General features: G+C 43.6%; 3 protein-coding genes across 6 annotated transcripts in view; 1 reads left to right on the top strand and 2 right to left on the bottom strand.

The window, feature by feature from the left end:
* Positions 1 to 310, bottom strand: part of SMC5 (structural maintenance of chromosomes 5) — a 119,092-nt gene extending 118,782 nt beyond the window's left edge. For all 4 annotated transcript variants that reach the window (XM_062208394.1, XM_062208395.1, XM_062208396.1 and 1 more), the window contains exon 1: positions 45 to 310. In XM_062208394.1, the coding sequence (XP_062064378.1) occupies positions 45 to 229 (185 nt within the window). In that variant the 5' untranslated portion in view covers positions 230 to 310. The remainder of the gene's footprint in view (positions 1 to 44) is intronic.
* A 588-nt stretch (positions 311 to 898) lies between these two features.
* LOC133771036 (U2 small nuclear ribonucleoprotein A'-like) lies at positions 899 to 11,834 on the top strand. Its single transcript, XM_062206777.1, is given in 7 exon segments — positions 899 to 923; positions 1,290 to 1,472; positions 8,286 to 8,337; positions 10,219 to 10,314; positions 11,000 to 11,196; positions 11,199 to 11,293; positions 11,295 to 11,834. Coding segments are annotated over 7 exon segments (1,188 nt in total).
* Positions 11,835 to 13,987: 2,153 nt separating this feature from the next.
* MAMDC2 (MAM domain containing 2) overlaps positions 13,988 to 18,732 on the bottom strand; it is a 190,773-nt gene continuing 186,028 nt past the window's right edge. The window contains exons 13-14 of the mRNA XM_062207076.1: positions 14,932 to 15,016; positions 13,988 to 14,795 (exon numbers count right to left, since the gene is read on the bottom strand). Coding sequence (XP_062063060.1) covers positions 14,731 to 14,795; positions 14,932 to 15,016 — 150 coding nt within the window. The 3' untranslated portion in view covers positions 13,988 to 14,730. The remainder of the gene's footprint in view (positions 14,796 to 14,931; positions 15,017 to 18,732) is intronic.

The following is an 18,732-nucleotide window of genomic DNA, read 5'->3' as shown; positions in this document are numbered from 1 at the left end:
CACAGCCGCCCCCGCAGGCAGCTGGCGCCCCCCGGGCCACTCACAGGAAGTTCTCCATGGAGATGCGGACGATGGAGCCTTCCACGAAAGGCCCGGCCGACTGCAGGAGCGATGGCTGCGGGGCGGCATTCTTCCTCTTGCTCGGCACCTCCGACGAAGGATCTCTCGGCAGAGCTCGCTTGGAAGCCAGGGGCGTTGAGGTCGGCGTCTTCCTGCTCGAAGTCGCCATCCTGGCTTCTTCTTCCGCGCCCCGCAGCCGCTTCCGTTCCCAGCGACGCGCAGCCCCCGGGGCCGCGGCGCCAGGCTCCCGCGCGAACTGCCCGGCGCGCGACACCGTCCGCGCGGCCGACGGCGCCTGCGCAGTTCCGGCCGGCGGCGTCCGCGGCCCCGCCCCCGCCTTCCCGCCCGGGCCGGCTGCGCGGGGCCTGCGGGGTCCGAGGGTCGCAGGTCGCTGGCGGGCGTTCGTGGTCACGCCTTTTTCTCATTTCAGTCTGCTTGACTTCAGGAAAAGCCGTCAGTGCCGTTTACTATGTTGAAGGCCGCTGAGGCGCTTCCCGGGCCTCAGTGATGTGTCGCGGTGGCCGAGACGGGTGCGGGTGGGACTTGGGGCGCCCGGGGCAGCCGAGGGGGCGACTTCCTGCCCGGCGTGCTCGGTCTCTGCCCAAAAGAACGGGAAAAAAAAACCCTCCCGCGGGGTTCCGTGCCTGTCTCCGTCAGGGCCTCGTCCTACGCCTCCTGCGGCTTCAAACTCGTGACGACGGCGCTGTACGCATTGCCTGACCACCCTCTCACTGCCCAATTTAAAAAAAAAAAATTAAAAGAGGAGCTGGTGTGGCCTAGAGGGTGCGCGGCCGCTTGCTAGTCCCTGCTGCTCGGCTTCCAATCCAGCTCCCTGCGAATGGCGGTGGGGGGAGCCGCGGAAGGTGGCCCAGGTGCTTGGGCCAGGATGGAGCGCCTGGCTATTGCGGCCCCTTGGGGAGGGAACCAGCACATGGAAGATATCTCCGTCTCTGCCTCTCTCGCTCGCTCTTTCAGATAAATAACTCTTTAAATAAATAAATTTAAATATATTAAAGTTGCTAGTTATCAGAGCTGTGATATGACTGTCTTTGAATTATACAATAAGTGAGGCCTTTTTAGTGGCCGTCACTCACATGCCGGCATCTGACTAGCTGGGAGGCTGTGGACCTCTCCCTAAAACTTGTTAGCTTTAGGTTCTCAATCCCACAGTTTCCACTGGTAGCCAGAAATTTCTTTAGAAAATGAAATTTGTGTCGTTATAATTTTAGAAAGTTTGAAAATAAGCACAAAGCAGAAATCAACAACCATTCGTGTATTTTTCTACAATCTACAGGTGTTCAGCCTAGCTGTTAAGATGCCCACACCCGGCATGGAAATAACTGGAATCTTACCTGACTCTGACTCCAGCTCTCTGCCAATGCAGACAGTAGGAGGACACAGTGATATCTTTGGTAACTGGGTTTCTGCTACTCAGGGAAGATTGCATTCCTGAATCCATACTTGCCTTCCCAGAGCAGTCACTTGAGTGAACCACATATTGGAGCTCTCTTCTCTGAACTTCTCAAAAAATTAACACTGTTAATCATCAGATATTTCTTCCAGCATTTATTCTATTATCTATTTTTTTAAAAAAATTACACATGAAACATATGGCTATATTCTTTTTCAAATTAGAACAATAGGAGCTGGCGTTGCGATGTAGTAGATAAAGCCACTGTCTGCTATGTAGGCGTTTCATATGGATGCCGCTTCTTGTTCTGGCTGCTCCACTTTCTATCCAGCTCCCTGATAATGGCCTGGGAAAAGCGGGCTTGGGCCTCTGTCACCCATGTGAGAGACCAGGGAGAAGCTGTGGCTCCTGGCTTTGACCTGGCCTGACCCACGCCTTCGCCATTGCAGCCGTCTGGGGAGTGAACCAGTGGATGGGTGATCTCTCTCTGTCTCTGTTTCTCCGTCTTTCTCTCTCTGTAACTCTGACATTCAGTTAAATAAATAAATCTTTAGAAAGAAAATTAGAACACTAGGGGCAGGCATTGTAGTACACCAGGTTAAGCTACCACTTAGAACACAGACATCCTCATAACAGAGTGCCAGTTTGAGTCCTGGCTAATCGACTTCCAATCCAGCTCTCTGCTAATGCACCTGGCTCAAGTACTTTGGCCCCCTACCACATATATAAGAGACCCGGATGGTCTGGACCAGGCAGAAGCCAGGAGTCTAGAACTCCATCTGGATCTCCCATGTGGGTGGTAAGGGCCCAAGTATTTGGGCCACCTTCTGCTGCCTTCCCAGGTGCATTAGCTGCGAGCTGGAGCAGAAGCAGAGCATCCAGGACTCAAAGTGGTGCTCATATGGGATGCCAGCTTCATAAGCTGCAGCTTATCTCACAGTGCCACAACTGGCCCTGTCTTTCCTGTTTTGACAATTAAAAATCTCAGATATTTCCAAATGTCACTGAAGAGTCAAATTTTCCCAGTTGAGAATCAATTCTATATTTTCTTTCAGCGTATAGAAAAAAGAAGGGCCACACTCCACTGCCTCTTACGTGCTTAAGCTTGTCTAAAACCCAACAAACAAATTAAAGGAGATGAGCATTTCCTGTCCGTCTTACTCAGCAAAGAGTATGTAAATGTCTAGCAGTGTTCAAAAAGGAAATATATCAAGACTTAGCTGAATTTGCTGAAGGAATGCAAGGATGGTTATGTACTAGCGAATCAAATCAATTAATGTGACTCTTCCCATTAAAAGGTTAAGAGGCGGATGTTTGGCCTAGTGGTTAAGATGCTACTTGGGGTCTGGCATTGTGGCACAGTAGGTTAAACCACCGTCTGTGATGCCCGTGTTCCATAGGAGCACCCTTTCAAGGCCCATCTTCTTTCGAGGTTCCACTTCCCATCCAGCTCCCTACTAATGGGCCTGGAAAAGTAGCAGAAGATGGCCCAAGTACTTGAGCTCCTGCCACCTAATTGGAATACCTAGATGAAGTTCCAGGCTCCTGGCTTAGGTCTGGCCCATCCCTGGCTGTTGTGGCCATCAGGGGAGCGAACCAGAGGATGGAAGACTCACTCTCAGTCTCTCCCTTTCTCTCTGTCTCTCCTCTCTCTAAATCTACCTTTCAAATAAATGAATATATCTTTTAAAAAAAAAAAAAAAAAGGATGCCATTTAGATGTCAATATCCCATATCAGAGTGCCCAGTTCAAGTCCTGGCTCTGCTCCTGGTCCCAGCATTCCTAATAATGCAGACTCTGGAAGGCAGCAGCTGACATGTCTCAAGTGGGTGTATCCCTTCCACACATGTGAGAGACCTGGGTTATGTTCCCGGCTCCTAGCTTTGGCCTGGCTCAGCCCTGGCCACTGTGGATATTTGAGGAATGAACCAGCAGATGGGTGCTCAGTTTCTCTGTCTCTGTCTCTGTCTCTGTCTCTCTCTCTCTCTCCTAGTCTCTCAAGTAATAAAAAAAAAAATTAAAGAAGAAAAGTTGGAGCAAAAAAAGCATTAAAATCTTTGCTTTGCTTTTTTTTTTTTTTTTTTGAAAGGCAGAGTTACAGAGAGGCAGAGAGAGAGAGACAGAAAGAGAGAGAGAGGTCTTCCACCTGCTGGTTCATACCCCAGATGGCTGCAATAGCTGCAGCTGTGCCAATCTGAAGCCGGGAGCCAGGGGTTTCTTCCAGGTCTCCCACGCAGGTATAGGGGCCCAAGAATTCGGGCCACCTTCTACTGCTTTCCTAGGCCATAGCAGAGAGCTGGATTGGGAGTGGAGCAGCAAGGACTCAAATGGGTGCCCGTATGGGATGCCAGCCCCTCAGGTGGAGGCTTAACCTACTATGCCACAGCACTTGCTCCTAAATTTATCTTTTAATTCTATTTTTGAAGTACCCTCATGTAGATACATTCCATTAACAAAAGAAAGATTTGTTAATTCATATAATTTAAAACTAAGGCCCTTAATTAATAAAATTCACCATGATAAGAGTTGTTCGTTGGGGGAGGGGGAGCTACAGCTACAGAAAAGATATTTGCCTAGTATATGAAATACTTGATATTTCCTATGACTATGAGACAAAAAAAATCAACTAAGAAATAGAAAAAATAAATAGGCATTTTGTACAAGGGGCAACATGAATGGTCAAGAAACATGAAAAGTTTCTCATTTTCATTTACAATTAGAAAAATGAAAAAAACTCAGTGATATATAATAATTTTTAAAAAATATTTATTTATTTTACTTGAAAGAGTTACAGAAAGGCAGAGGCAGAGGCAGAGAGAGAGAGAGAGAGAGAGGTCTTCATCTGCTGGTTCACTCCCCTAATGGCCACAACGGCTGGAGCTGGGCAGATTCAAAGCCAGGAGCCAGGAGCCTCCTCCCACATGGGTACAGGGGCCCAAGGACTTGGGCCATCTTCTGCTGCTTTCCCAGGCCATAGCAGAGATAAAGATTGGAAGTGGAGCAGCCAGACTCAAACTGGTGCCTATATGGGATGCTAGCACTGCAAGCAGCTGCTTTACCTGCCACGCCACAGTGCTGGCCCTAAAATATAATAATTTAATAGTGACCAGATTGGCAAAACTTGAGAAAATTCTGACACTAGCCAGTTTTGTCACTCATCTATACACCTAAGGGTGGTATAGGCTAGTGCAGCCACTTGGGGAAAATTTTCATCACTTAGAAATTATATATACTAGATATATACTAGATATATATATATACTAGATATATATACTATTATATATACTAGATATATAACCATAGGATATTCATTCACACGGGCTTATGGATTATTGTACAAGAATATTTTATCATTGGGCTGCCTTGTGGCATAGAAGGTAAAGCTCCTGCCTGCAACACCAGCATCCCACATGGGTGCCAGTTGGTATCTTGACTCTTCCACTTTCTACCCAGCTCCCTGCTAATGGCCTTGGAAAAGCAGTGGAAAATGGCCCACGTGCTGACCATCTGCCACCCACATAGGAGACCTGGAATAAGTGCATGGCTCCTGGCTTCAGCCTGGCCCAGCCCCAACCATTTTGGCCACCTGGGGAGTGAACCAACAGACAGAAGATCTCTTTCTCTCTTTGTGTCTCTCCCTCTCTGTCTGTAACTCTTTCAAATAAGTAAATCTTTAAAAAATAGTTTATCTGTAGTATTCACACTACCAAAGAACTAGAAATATCCAGTAGTCATCAGTGATAGAATACATTAATAAATTGCAGCATAATCATTTAATGTAATACCAATAGTGACAATGAATTAACTACAGCTAGAAGTTCATCATAGGTGAGTCTGAGAAACATAATATCAAGCAAAAATCAAGATGAATATGCATACAATAGTTTTATCTGGATAATTTTTAGAAGTGATCAAAAGCTAAAGGTGCACAGGAGTTAGGAGTACAAAATAAAAAGTGTTTTTATAAAGGATCAGCATAAACTTTAGGGAATTGGTTAGCTCTAAGGGAGAGGAAAGTGTGATGTCTACAGCAGAGTATTTTCAAGTTATTGGTAATATGCTATTTCTTGTGCTGTTTGTGAGTATTCATTCACAGTATGTGAGTGTTTACTCTTCCTAAACATTGACACACATGGTATCTACAAATGTTTAGTTATTTCTTACATAAAGATTAAAACATTTTAAGAGAGAAAAAAGAAAATCTATGATGTATCTATGTAATTCAACATATTAGCAAACTAACAAGAAAAATCATTAACAGCATTTGCAAAGAAATATCTGATAGGGGCCGGCGCCATGGCACAGTGGGTTAATCCTCCGCCTGTAGCACCGGCATCCCATATGGGCGCCGGGTTCTAGTCTCAGTTGCTCCTCTTCCAGTCCAGCTCTCTGCTGTGGCCTGGGAAAGCAGTAGAAGATGGCCCAAGTCCTTGGGCCCCTGCACACACATGGGAGACTAGGGAGAAGCTCCTGGCTCCTGGCATCGGATCGGCACAGTTCCATCCACTGTAGCCATCTGGAGAGTGAACCAGCGGACGGAAGACCTTTCTCTGTCTCTCCCTCTCACTGTCTGTAACTCTACCTCTCAAATAAATAAATAAAATATTTTTAAAAAAGAAATATCTGATAAAGTTTAATGCCTATTGTAATAAACTCTTAGAAAACTAAGAATGAGGGGCCAGCACTGTGGCATAGCAGGTAAAGCCTCCAGCCACAGCGCCAGCAAACCATATGGGTGCCGGTTCTAGTCGTGGCTGCTCCTCTTCTGATCCAGCTCTCTGTTTATGGCCTGGGTAAACAGTAAAGATGTCCCAAGTGCTTGGACCCCTACCCCAGCATGGGAGACCCAGAAAAAGCTCCTGGTACCTGATTTTGGATCTGCCCAGCTCCCACCAATACAGCTGTTTAGGGAGTGAACCAGCAGATGAAAGACATGTCTGTCTCTCCCTATCTCTGTCTGCAACCCTACCTCTCAAATAAATAAATCTAAAAAAAAAAAAAAAAAACTAAGAATGAATGAGTCTGAAATTTTCTAGCTTCATGAATGCTATCAGAAACCTAGAACACACATCACAATGGAGATACTCCTGATTTGTTTTCATCAGGATCAAAAGAAAGAATCCACAATCCTCACCATTGAAGATCTTAGATAAGGTGCTAAGATGAGAAAAATCATTAAGAGATTTAAAGAAGCTGTGCTGGTTGTTCTCTGCTTGCAACTCTTCATCCTTTGTCTGTCCTTCTTCCGCCTGCCCTGGGCTCTGGGAGGTGATGGCTACAGGCTTCAACAGCAAGGCTCGCTTGTTCTCTGGGGTCTGATCAGCCAGTGGGAAGCACTAGCAGGACCATGAAGCATGGCTGTGCTTTGGGAGTCTGTTGTCAGAGCCTCTGTCACAAACAGTCCATCTCCTGTGGATCCGCTCTTCCTGGGCCTGTGGACAACAACCTTGACCCTTTGGGCCTACTTTCTGGTTGCATCTAACTACTGCTTTAAATATCAGTGATCAGCAGGACATGCGGATACCCTGGTCTCCTGGGCTCACAGCAGATGCTGAGAACACTAATGGCATGGTTAAAGCCACCATAATATGCTTTCAAGTAGGGGTCCCCTTGACATGCTCTACTTTGGCGCTAATTTGCTAATCTAACTGTTGAGATATTTGCAGAGATTAACTCTTTCACTACTAGGCATCTGGTTTTTATTTATTATTTGATATTTATATTTTTCCTGCCTTTTTTGCTTTTAGATTTTATATGTGTTTTTTCTGACTTTTTTCAGTTGGATGCTAGTCTCAAAATTTTTTGTCACTCTTTTTAAAGTGTTAACATTCTCTTGATGTGTTAACTTATTTACATCAACCAAATTTTGACATTGATGCTTTGACTAGTCAAACACACAGGGAATGAAAAAGTGTTTATGCACAGTTTTTTCATAATATGCATTTCCATGAACATTTTAAAGAAACTTCATAATACAGTCATACATATACAAGTATATACACTTATATGCTTATATGAAAAGTGTATGATTTCTTCCTTGTTTATCTGAAATGTCATGATTTTGTCCTCACTCTTGAATTATAAAATTCCAACTGAATGTTATTTTCTTTCAACATTTTACATATACTCTTCTGCTGCTTTCTCACTTCCTTCATTATTGATAAACTTGACTTTAATGTTCATTTCTTTGTAGTTTATCTGTCTTGTCATTCTGATAACTTTTAAAATCTCTTTCATTTGAATATTCCATAATTTCATATTGATATGCCTAGGTATAGATTTATTTTATTTATATAGCTCAGATTTCTCAGACTCCATAGTTTTGAACATTTTTATCTATAACCAATTAAGAAGTCTGAGATAGTATCACTTCGAATATTGTCTCTTCTGTTTCTGGAATTTTTAATACATTGGATGCCTTTTCTCTCCTATTTTTCATCTCTTTACTCTTTGTACTGCATACTGGTTTATTATATTCCAGGTCACATTTTTTTTTCTGCTAGGTATGCCTAATTGGTTGTTTGCCTTTTCCACTGAATTTTTTATTTTAATGGTAGCATTATTTTATGTACAGAAGTTCTTTTTGGTTCCCTTTAGAACTTGCAAGCTGCTTCGTGGAATATTGGCTTTTTCAGTGTTTACCCCTTTCTAATCAATTTTAAAATATTTATGGTAAAGTATCCATTTTATGAACATGTGGATATCCCAGTCTGCTGTTTGCTGACGGCAAATTTTTGCTTCTGCTGGAGCGTTTCACCACAGTGTTGTAATTCTAAATTGTGAGTCCTTCTGTTGTGCAATTTCACTGTGGTAGCTCTGTGCAGCCTCAGTGGAGCTCACAGCCCTCCAGGGAAGGCTCATCACTGGTACCTACAAGATGTCCCCAGGGTGTCACTAGCTAGGGATTATTTTCACGGAGACTTTTGAGCTTGTGGCTGCCCAGGCCACGCAGACAATGTATGTATCTTCCTTCTCCTGTTTAAACATGTGCAATAGAGCTAAGAATTCTCCTTTCCCCCTCCACAATCCACAAACATCTTGATCTTCTCCCTGGACTAGAGGGAAAATTAGACTTCGGTGTTTTTTTTTGTTTTTGTTTTTTTTTTTTACTTTACCCTTTCAGTGGAAATAAAGGCCTTGAAAAGTCTCGGCCAGCCGGTGCTGCGGCTCACTAGGCTAATCCTCCGCCTGCGGTGCCGGCACACCAGGTTCTAGTCCCAGTTGGGGCGCCGGTTCTGTCCCGGTTGCCCCTCTTCCAGTCCAGCTCTCTGCTGTGGCCCGGGAGTGCAGTGGAGGATGGCCCAAGTCCTTGGGCCCTGCACCAGCATGGGAAACCAGGAGGAAGCACCTGGCTCCTGGCTTCGGATCAGCGCAGGTGCTGGCCGCAGCGGCTATTTGGGGGGTGAACCAGCGGAAGGAAGACCTTTCTCTCTCTCTCTCTCTCTCTCTCTAACTCTACCTGTCAAAAAAAAAAAAAAGTCTCAGCCTTATATGAGGGTTGGTTCTCTCCTCCCCTACATTGGCAGGCCCTCTTCTGGTGACTTTATGGTTCTAAGGTTTTAAGCTTCCAGTTTACCCAGACTGACAACACAGCTATCATGTCAACTTGTGTGCTTACGTCGCTGCTTTCCTGCTGTCTTTTGAGGAGTGTGTGTATGCGAAGGGTGGCCGGATAGTTCCCTTCCCTTCTTACCAGCTTAGTTATTCATTTGCAATCCATCTGCAATACCTTCACGTTTCCAGCATAAATAGCTTCAGTTTTAAATGTCCTGTTGTGGGACAGCAATATGTGTCTATGCTACCAACAGGAATAAACTGTGAAGTCCCTCTCACATTCCTTTTCCATCTGCCCCGTCTCTGCCCTCGTTCTTTCTTTTTTAGTTTTTCAGTCTTTGGGAGACTGGGTTTGAATTTCACTGCATTATTGATAGTAAATATGTGCACCCTGTTAGCTTATGAAATGTGAGAGGATGGGTTATCTAGGGAGAGTCACGTCCTGGCAGATAAAGCACCAATGAAATCTCAATGGACTTAACATTCATTTCCTTTATGATCTTGGGAACTCATGTGAATTTTAGTCCATGCTTGTACTAATTAAATTATTTTTCTGAGCATTCATTTATTTAACCCAGAAATATTTCAGTATGTTAGGCAGTTGGGGGGCGGGCAGCACAAAAGTGAGTAATTTTGCTGGTGTGGGTGAGTATACGGGGTATGCAGCACAGAACAATGAACACTGGTTGGAGTGGGAAGAACCAAGGGAAGACAATGCCCAGCAGGTGCTTAAGATGAGTCTTGCACCGCTAGTCATGAAAAAGATGACAACATGACAAGACCATCTGGTTGCATTATCCTTAAGATGGCACTATATACTCACAATTCCTTTATAACGAAAGACTGCAAAAAAATAACAGATCAATCTGAAATTTCACTGAAACCTTATCACATAAACCAGCATGGATTTTGGGTATCCAAGACTATTCGAAGTGCTTTTGTACATTACTCTCATTTAATCTGTCCAATAACCTTAAGAGTCAGAGACAAGTTTTTGCCCCATTTAGCAGACTGGGACAAGAAATCAGAGAGGGGTTAAGTGACTTGCTGTCATCACATAATGGCAGAGCCAGGATTTCAACTGAGTTGCTCTGAATCCAGACCCCATGCACTGCATCACTACGCTGTATTACCTCTATCTAGTGCTCCACATGTTGAAAACACAGTGTCATTTTAATCGTCCCACTCCTTAGCTGTCCCCTGTCCCTGCGATTCTGGTTAAATTGCACGGAGAAACGTCCCTTACCTGGGAACAAGAAGTCCAGAGCCCAGGCCGTAGCCCTCACAGAGTGAGAGAAAACATCAAGGCACTGCTATGGAAGATTGTTGGGTCTCTGCTGGTTCTCACTGCTGTCCCCAGACTGCAGTAAGGAGGTCACATCCCCCTTCCAGGCCTTCCCATAGCACTCTGGCTATAGGACCGCCTGGTACTTAGCACTCTGTCTGGACTGGTTTATATCTCTATTTTCTGCACACGTCTGTGAGCTTCATTGTAACCTCTATGCTCAGCCTAATGCCGAGAGCATAAAATTCTGAAGAACTCTTTGCCAAACCATTTCTTCTTTCATATTAAAAAAAAAAAAAAAAAAAAAAAGACCCTTCGAGGGGCAGGCAGCAGCTGCAGCGCAGCAGGTTAACGCCCTGGCCTGAAGTGCCGGCATACCATATGGATCCTGGTTCGGGACCCGGCTGCTCTACTTCTGATCCAGCTCTCTGCTATGGCCTGGGAAAGCTGTGGAAGATGGTTCAAGTCCTTGGGCCCCTGCACCCATGTGGGAGACCCAGAAGAAGCTCCTGGCTCCTGGCTTCGGATTGACACAGCTCCAGCAGTTGTGGCTAATTGGGGAGTGAACCATCGGATGGAAGACCTCTCTCTCTCTCTCTCTCTCTCTCTCTCTCTCTGCCTCTTCTCTCTCTGTGTGTAATTCTGACTTTCAAATAAATAAGTAAATCTTTAAAAAAAAAAAAAAAAAGACCCTGGGAGGCAGGCGGCAGCTGCAGCGCGGGGTGGCTGACAGCGGAGCTGATGGAGCAGGTGGCACAGTACACCGATGCCTTGCGGGACCGGAGCTGGGCCTTCAAGTATGAAGCTCCTGTCATTGAAAACCTAGATGCTGTTTTAGACCAGTTTGATGCTATTGATTTTTCTGACAATGAGATCAGGAAACCGGATGGTTTCCTTTATTGAGAAGATTGAAAACATTATTAGTGAGCAACAACAGAATATGCCGTATAGGCGAGGGGCTTGATCAGGCTCTGCCCTGTCTCAACAGAACTCATTCTCGCCCACATCAATCTTGCGGAACTGCGTGACCTGGACCCTTTGGCCTCCCTCAGATCTCTGACTTACCTAAGAATTCCAAGAAATCCTGTAACAAATAAGAAGCATTACAGACTGTATGTAATTTACAAAGTTCCACGGGTCAGAGTACTGGATTTCCAGAAACTGAAACTAAAAGAGCATCAGGAAGCAGAGAAAATGTTCAAGGGCACATGGGGTGCACAGCTTGCAAAGGATATTGGCAGGAGAAGCAAAACTTTTATTCCAGGTGCTGGTTTGTCAACCGACAAAAAGAAAGGTGGGCCATCTCCAGGGGATGTCGAAGCAATAAAGGATGCTACAGTGAATGCATGGACTCTGGCTGAAGTAGGGAGGTTTAAAGGGGGGCTGCAGTCCAGTCAGATGCCTGGCAGAGAACCGAAGAGGAGATGGCAGAACACACGGTCACAAACAGATCCTGAGCAGTGTGGCCTGTGGGTGACAAGAAGGCTCTTGTTGGCCAGGTCTTGCTTTGTGAACCTGGAATAATAATAACCTTGCTTGTGTCGACATTGTTGAAAAGCTGGAAACTGCTGCTGATAATCTTGTAATTAAATTTTGAAATCTAAATGTCAGTTTTCTACAAATCATAAAAATAAAGGCCACTCACTGTGAACAACAACAAAAAAGATCCTGCACCTGAGGCACTGCTTTCTCAGTATCCTCTCCCTCCCTCCCTCTGTATATAAATAATCTCTTTCTGGACAGCAAATTATAGGAGAGAGGGCAACCTGTGTGAGAATGAAGTTTCTGTTTGAAGCATTTGTGTGTTTAGGTGCTGCCGAGAATTGGAATAAATGCACACACTGGACTGAAATTGTTAAGAAACTCTATTAGCTGGTATGCCTTCCTCTAGGGCGCTTCTCAACCTAAAAACCTGCACCATGTTTCCTTCCTCACTTCCATCCATGTGAAATACAGTTAAAATAAATGTCAAGGGCAACGTGGAAAGGGAAGAGAAGCCCGGAAAATCTGGATCCTGCATAAATGAGGGAAAGTGAGTTAATCAGTTCGCTTGTCTTTTGTATGAAGATCAGGTTGTTTCTTAGCAACAACTGGTATTATTCACCTGCCTCCCTTCAGCCCTAAGTCAACACTTAACACTCAACCCACATCTTCCCACCACTCACCCCTTTGCCCCCAATTCCAAAGCTAGTATCCTAAGTAGTGTTCCTGACGATAATCTTCAGAACAATTTTGGTAACTAATTAATCTTCATGCTAGAGGGATACTTAGAACCCAAGGCTAGAGTTTAAATAGGTTTTGGGGATGGAGTTGGTAGGAGAGCTGGAAGGTTCACGATGCAGGCTTGTGAGGATTGGAACCCAGGTTTGGCAGTGCAATAGACTCAAGTTCAAACACAGACCCTACACTATGGCTGCTCTTTGACAAATTTAGTTTCCCTATTTATAAAACCGAAGTATCACTAGGATCTACCCCATGGTCTGTTGTCAGAATTAAACAAGGAAATTCATGAATTCATGCAAAGGTCTTTGAAAAATATCTGAAAATAGCAAACATTCAACAAATATTAGCTATGACTATTACTACAGATTTATGTCACCTGCCAGCAGACTGGTGAATGACTTCATTCACTCACCACCTAAGCCCCTTGTCATACACCAGACACTGTCTTAGGTCCTAGAAACGCAATCTTCACTCCTCTATTCAGCAAATATAACTGAATCTCTGAACAGGAATATTGCTTTGAAGGAATCGTGATACTTCACATGCTGTTGAATCGGTGAACATCTTCAGATCTGCCTTCCCCAGTTGTTTCAACTCTGTTTAGGGATTTCTCCTCTTTGCAGAATTAGTCACCGCGAATAAAAAAGGTTTGATTCATGCTATTTTGTTTTATTGTAAAATTTAAATCCTTGTCCTCATGGAGTTTATGTTCTAATGAGATAAAATTTGGGAAAAAAATTTCAGAGAGTTTATGTGAAACGAGATTTTTTTAAAAAACTTATTCTATCAATGCATGCAGCATTTATGTTACAAACAAAAAAGGCTTAAAGAGGGGCCGGCATTTTTAATAGCACTAACAATTTGAGTCCTGGCTGCCCCACTTCTGATCCTGCTCTCTGCTGTGGCCTGGAGAAGCAGTAGAAGATGGCCCAAGTCCTTGGACCCTTGCACCCACGTGGAAGACCTGGAAGAAGCTCCTGGTTCCTGGCTCCTGGCTTCGGACTGGCCCAGCTCTGGTCGTTGTGGCCATTTGGGGAGTGAACCAGTGGATGGAAGATCTCTCTCTGCTTCTGCCTCTGCCTCTCTGTAGCTCTGCCTTTCAACTAAATAAATAAATCTTTAATAATAAATACAATAATAAATAAATAAATAAAGGCTAAAAAAGCATTTCTCCATGACACAGTAGAGATTCAAATAGACTATGTAGTTACTAAAGGAGATAATCCAATAAAGACAAAAAGCGTAGAACTGAGTTAATTTCAAATGACTTTTTATTGGCTGATTTTCTAATTCCATAAACAGCTGTTTGATGCACATATATACAATTTTCTAAACAAGTAAATAAAAAGCAGTAGTTTAGCATATCTGTTTACATTTCTATTATTCAAGACCTTACCAAATCATTTATTATAAAAAATTTGTAAAATTGTTTGTTTATAAAAATTATTGGGTATGTGTTCATAAACATTTTCAAGCTTGCTTTACAAAAAAAAGTGCAATTTCTATCCATGTGCTCATAGTGACTTTCAAAGGTAGTTCAAAGAGAAAAAAACAAAGGTAGCATTGCCTTGTAACACAGCATTAATTAATACTGACTTACCCTGGGACATTCATAAAAGACCTTTTGTTATCACATATGGTGAAAAGATTAAAAATTAACACTCCATTTCAATGAATAAAACATAGAAAATAAGACTTTATTTTCCCAGACTAACTTGTTAATGAAATACTGCATTCATTCTGCAGATATTACCGACACCCAGCATTATTTACTTTAAAAATACTCATGAAACTTGAAAATCAAAAAGAAACCCACAAGCCCTACTCGCTTCCCAGTACATTCACTGAATGCAGCTCCAAGTGAGCACGTATCGTTTCGATTGTGCCCTTTATCTGTGTACTTTAAAATGACCACAGCGCAGTACATTTATGTTTTCACCTGGTACCAAAATTTAGATGAAAGATGTATGCAAAACCAGCAGCCTGTACTTCTAGTAACAGTTGTCAAATGCAAAAAGAAACAAATAAAAAAGCCCTGAGTCAGGATCGTTTTGCACAAATAATGAAGAAGGGTGCTTCAAAGTCATTTTATAACTTATGAAACAGTTAAGGACTGTCCAGTATTCATTTGTTTTGCTTTCGTTTTGACCGAAAAGAGGTATGACTTTTGCTTAGTCGGTCTAATTCAGATAATTTCTTAATATTCAATTTCATTCAAGTCCTCGGAATATCCTGATGACTGTTGAGCTGTATCTTCCATTTCTGTCGGGAGATAAACAGAAAATAATAGCTTTCTCTATCTTTGTTATGAAAATATTTGCATGCTATAGACTGAAAATGGATTTTTAATCCAATTATATATAGTAATATAATATAATATTGGAAAAAATATTATTACCTGCACAGGGTCCTGCCTGAAATTTCACATCATCAATGGCAATATCACTTCTTATTGACACCCCGCGAATGGCTTCAAAAATTATCTGAAAAAGAATGAGGTTTGGATTTAGAAACAGCATCATCTGATAAAATAGCAGTGGTCAGGTAGATTGAAGCTTTGTGAGCCTTTCCTTTCCCTTAGGGAAAAGGATGCAAAATTAAAAACGGAAATCTACATACTAGAGAGAATATTTGGAATTTAAGGAAACACAACAAATTACTGCAGCCTTCGAGATTCAGGTTCCTTTCTTCTGGAAATGCTCCCCGAGGGTGACCTGGTTCCCCACCCCCCACCAGCAGGAACACTCCTCCCAGCATCTGCCAACACTCCGCCCACAGCTCCAATTTCCTCAGTACCTTTGATACTGGTACTAGATGGTCCAATTTAATGTCACTGATAATACTCATGTATGGACAGAAAACACAATAATGCAAAATATAATGGTTCACTTATCATGGTAAATCCACAACACCAAAGAGACACAGTGCAGGGAGAAGCAGGAATTGTGTTATGACTTAAGATTCTGAGAAGAATATAACTGGTCAAATATTCAAAGGCTCACTGGTCAAAGGTTCTAGGAAAAACAGATTAATTTAAGCTCTAAGGCTGCCCCAATGATGGTTAATAACCTACTGAATACTCCATGAATGCTAGTGGGTAAAGAAAATTGTCCAAAAGACACATTCATTCCCCGTACTCATTTTATGAACAAATGGCTTCCCATTGAACTAGTTTATGATTTAAATTAAATAAAGAAAAAAGCCCTTAAACCAATTTCATTTAACTCCCCACATTAAATAAAAAATAAATTGAATAATTAATAAGGTTATGAAATTGGCTTGAAATTAATGATTCAAAGAAGCCTTAATGTCAGACATGTGGCAAAATAATATTAATAAAAATTCTAAGGACACAAGTTGTAAAGACCAATTTTAGGTGTCAATGGGACTAAGGAACACTCAGATAGCATCATCTCTGGATTAGCCGTGAGGGTGCTCCTGGAAGAGATCTGCATTTGAGTCAGTGCACTGAATCAGGTTCTTCATTTTTTGGTGTTGAGATATTTGAAATGTCCTCTTAGTTATTTTGAAATAAACAATGTATTATTATGGATTACAGTCACCCTGCTGTGCAACAGATCTCAAAATTTATTCTCATTATTTTTTAAAAAGACTTTTTTATTTCAAAGGCAGAGTGACAGAGAAGGAGAGCCAGAGAGAGGTCTTCCAACCATGGGGTTCACTCCAAATAGGCCACAATAGCCAGGGTTGGGTGAGGCGGAAGCCAGGAGCCAGGAACCCCATCTGGGTCTCCCATGTGAGTAGCAGAGACCCAAGTACTTGAGCCATCATCCAGATGCAGCAGCAGAGAGCTGGATTGGAAGTGGAGCAGCCAGGAATATAACCAGGCACTCTAATATGGGATGCATGCATCCTAAGCTGGGCCTTAACCGGCTGCACCATGAAGCCTGCCCCATTCTTACTATGTGAAACTTCATAGCCCTTGACCCACAGCTTCTCATTCCTTCTCTCTGCACCCCTCCCTACCTTCCAACTCAGCCTCTCATGCCTGTGATTCTACTCTGCTTTTATGAGCTCAGCTTGGTGTATCCTTACCACATGATCTCATGTGATACATTTTTGGTTCACGTTTTCTGCCTCTCTCTCACCAAAACACACTCCAAACAAACAAGAACTTCATATGTTACATGCATAGCAGTATCTTTAACACCTAGAAGAGCGAATGGCCAAAAATATTTCTTAACATAGATATTTTGTCTTTAAAACTACAGGAGCACAGTCTGGGTGGCTGAAATGGTAGAATACCAGTTCTGCCCTGGTGATAGGAATTAGAGTGTGGGGAAATTTCAGAGGCAACATATTTTTAGAAACAGTGATTATATCTTTTACGTGTTAGCTCTTTAAACTCTACAAAAGCCTTTCACATCATTGGTCAATTGAACCCTCAGTCTAACTCCACATCAGCATGGCATGAATTCCTACCCTACTATGAGAATGTGGGAATCAGCTGGCAGAGCATGAGGTCACTGGTGATCATGACCCCCAGCTGAATGAGGATAGTGTGAAACTTCTATGGGGGAGGCATGTAGAGCAGTGGTTTAAGGGTAAAAACCCAGGAACCAGGCAGCTAAGGGTCTGAGTTCTCACTCGATCACAGCCAACTGGACATTTACTTTTCTCCATCTATAAAATGGGGCCATAAAATTGACATGGGGGCTTGTTTTCGGCACAGTGGTTAAGACAGCCCTCAGGAAGCCTGCATCCCATATCGGAGGGCTTGGATTTGAGTCCCAGCTCTACTTTAAAAAAAATTATTTATTTGAAAGACAGCACGATAGGGCCGGCGCTGTGGTGCAGTGAGTTAAAGCCCCAGTCTGCAGTGCCAGCATCCCGTATGGGTGCTGGATTGTGTTCTGGCTGCTCTACCTCTGATCCAGCTCTCTGCTATGGCCTGGGAAGGCAGTACAAGATGGCCCAAGTCTTTGGGCCTCTGCACCCACGTGGGAGACCTGGAAAAAGCTCCTGACTCCGGATCAGCACAGTTCTGGCTATCACAGCCATTTGGAGAGTGAACCAGCAGATGGAGGACCTCTCTCTCTCTCTGTAACTCTGTCTTTCAAATAAATGAAATAAACCTCTATTAAAAAAAAAAGATAGCATGATAGATGGAGACAGAAAGAAAGGAGAAAGAGACCTCTATCCTCTATCCAGTGGTTTACTCCCCAAATGGCTGCAATGGCTGTGGCTGCACCAGGTGGAAGCCAGGAGGCAGGAACTCCATCCAGGGCTCCAACATAAGCACTTGGGCCATCTTCTGCTGCCTTTCCAGGTATGTCATCAAGGAGCTGAATTGGAAGCAGAGCAGCTGGGACTTGAATCGGCACTGATAGAGGATGCTGGCATCGTAAGTGGCAGCTTAGCCTATGGCACAATGCTGGCCTCCCAGCTCCATATCTAATTATAACTTCTTGCTAATGCACATCCTGGGAGGTAGCAGGTGATGGCTCAAGTACTTGGTCCCTGCCACCACACGTGGAGACCTAGATTGAGTTCCAAGCTCTCCTGGCTTCATCCTGACCCAACCTCCTCGGCTGCTGTAGGCATTTGATATGAGGAGTGAACCAGCCATGAAAGATCTCATAGCCTGCCCCTCTTCTTCTCCCCCTTCTCTTCCCCTCCTCTCCCTCTCCCCCCCCCCCTTTCTCCCTCCTTCTCTGTCTCTGCCTTTCAAATCCATTTTTTTTTACAATTTGAAGAAAAGAGAGTGATAGAACTTACGTACAGCTCTTAGCATTATAAGTGTCTGGCACATAAAAGTTGGCCAATCTATGTGCACAGGAGTGCTGTCTGCATTTTTTTAGAAACTGTGATGTTTGGGAGCTGCTAACTCAATCTGGCCTCCCTGAAGTTGTTGGGGATCCCTGAGGGAATCACTATGCCCAGAGGAGAAGATTCCTACCTGTTCTGTTCTAAGCCAAAGGGGCCATCTGGAGTCTCCCTTCCAGACTGTGAGCTGGAAATCTCCAGAGCCTTCCTGCATCCTTTGAACTTCAACCCCCCAGGAGGCCATGTCAGATGCCTCACTACTATGTACTCAGGAAACATTTCAAATGACCAGCTACCCAGCAAGTTCCAAGTGAGCAAAGCCCTGTGCCTCAGCCCCAGGGCTAAGATGCTGAGAGGCTGCTGTTCCCCAGAACTAAAATCTTGGAGCACTTGTGTATCACACTTGTGTATC

The sequence above is a fragment of the Lepus europaeus genome, chromosome 12 (genome assembly GCF_033115175.1).
Source record: "Lepus europaeus isolate LE1 chromosome 12, mLepTim1.pri, whole genome shotgun sequence".
NCBI classification, from domain to species: domain Eukaryota; kingdom Metazoa; phylum Chordata; class Mammalia; order Lagomorpha; family Leporidae; genus Lepus; species Lepus europaeus.
The sequence above is the reverse complement of the archived record's forward strand: the minus strand, read 5'-3'. Positions and strand labels throughout refer to the sequence as shown.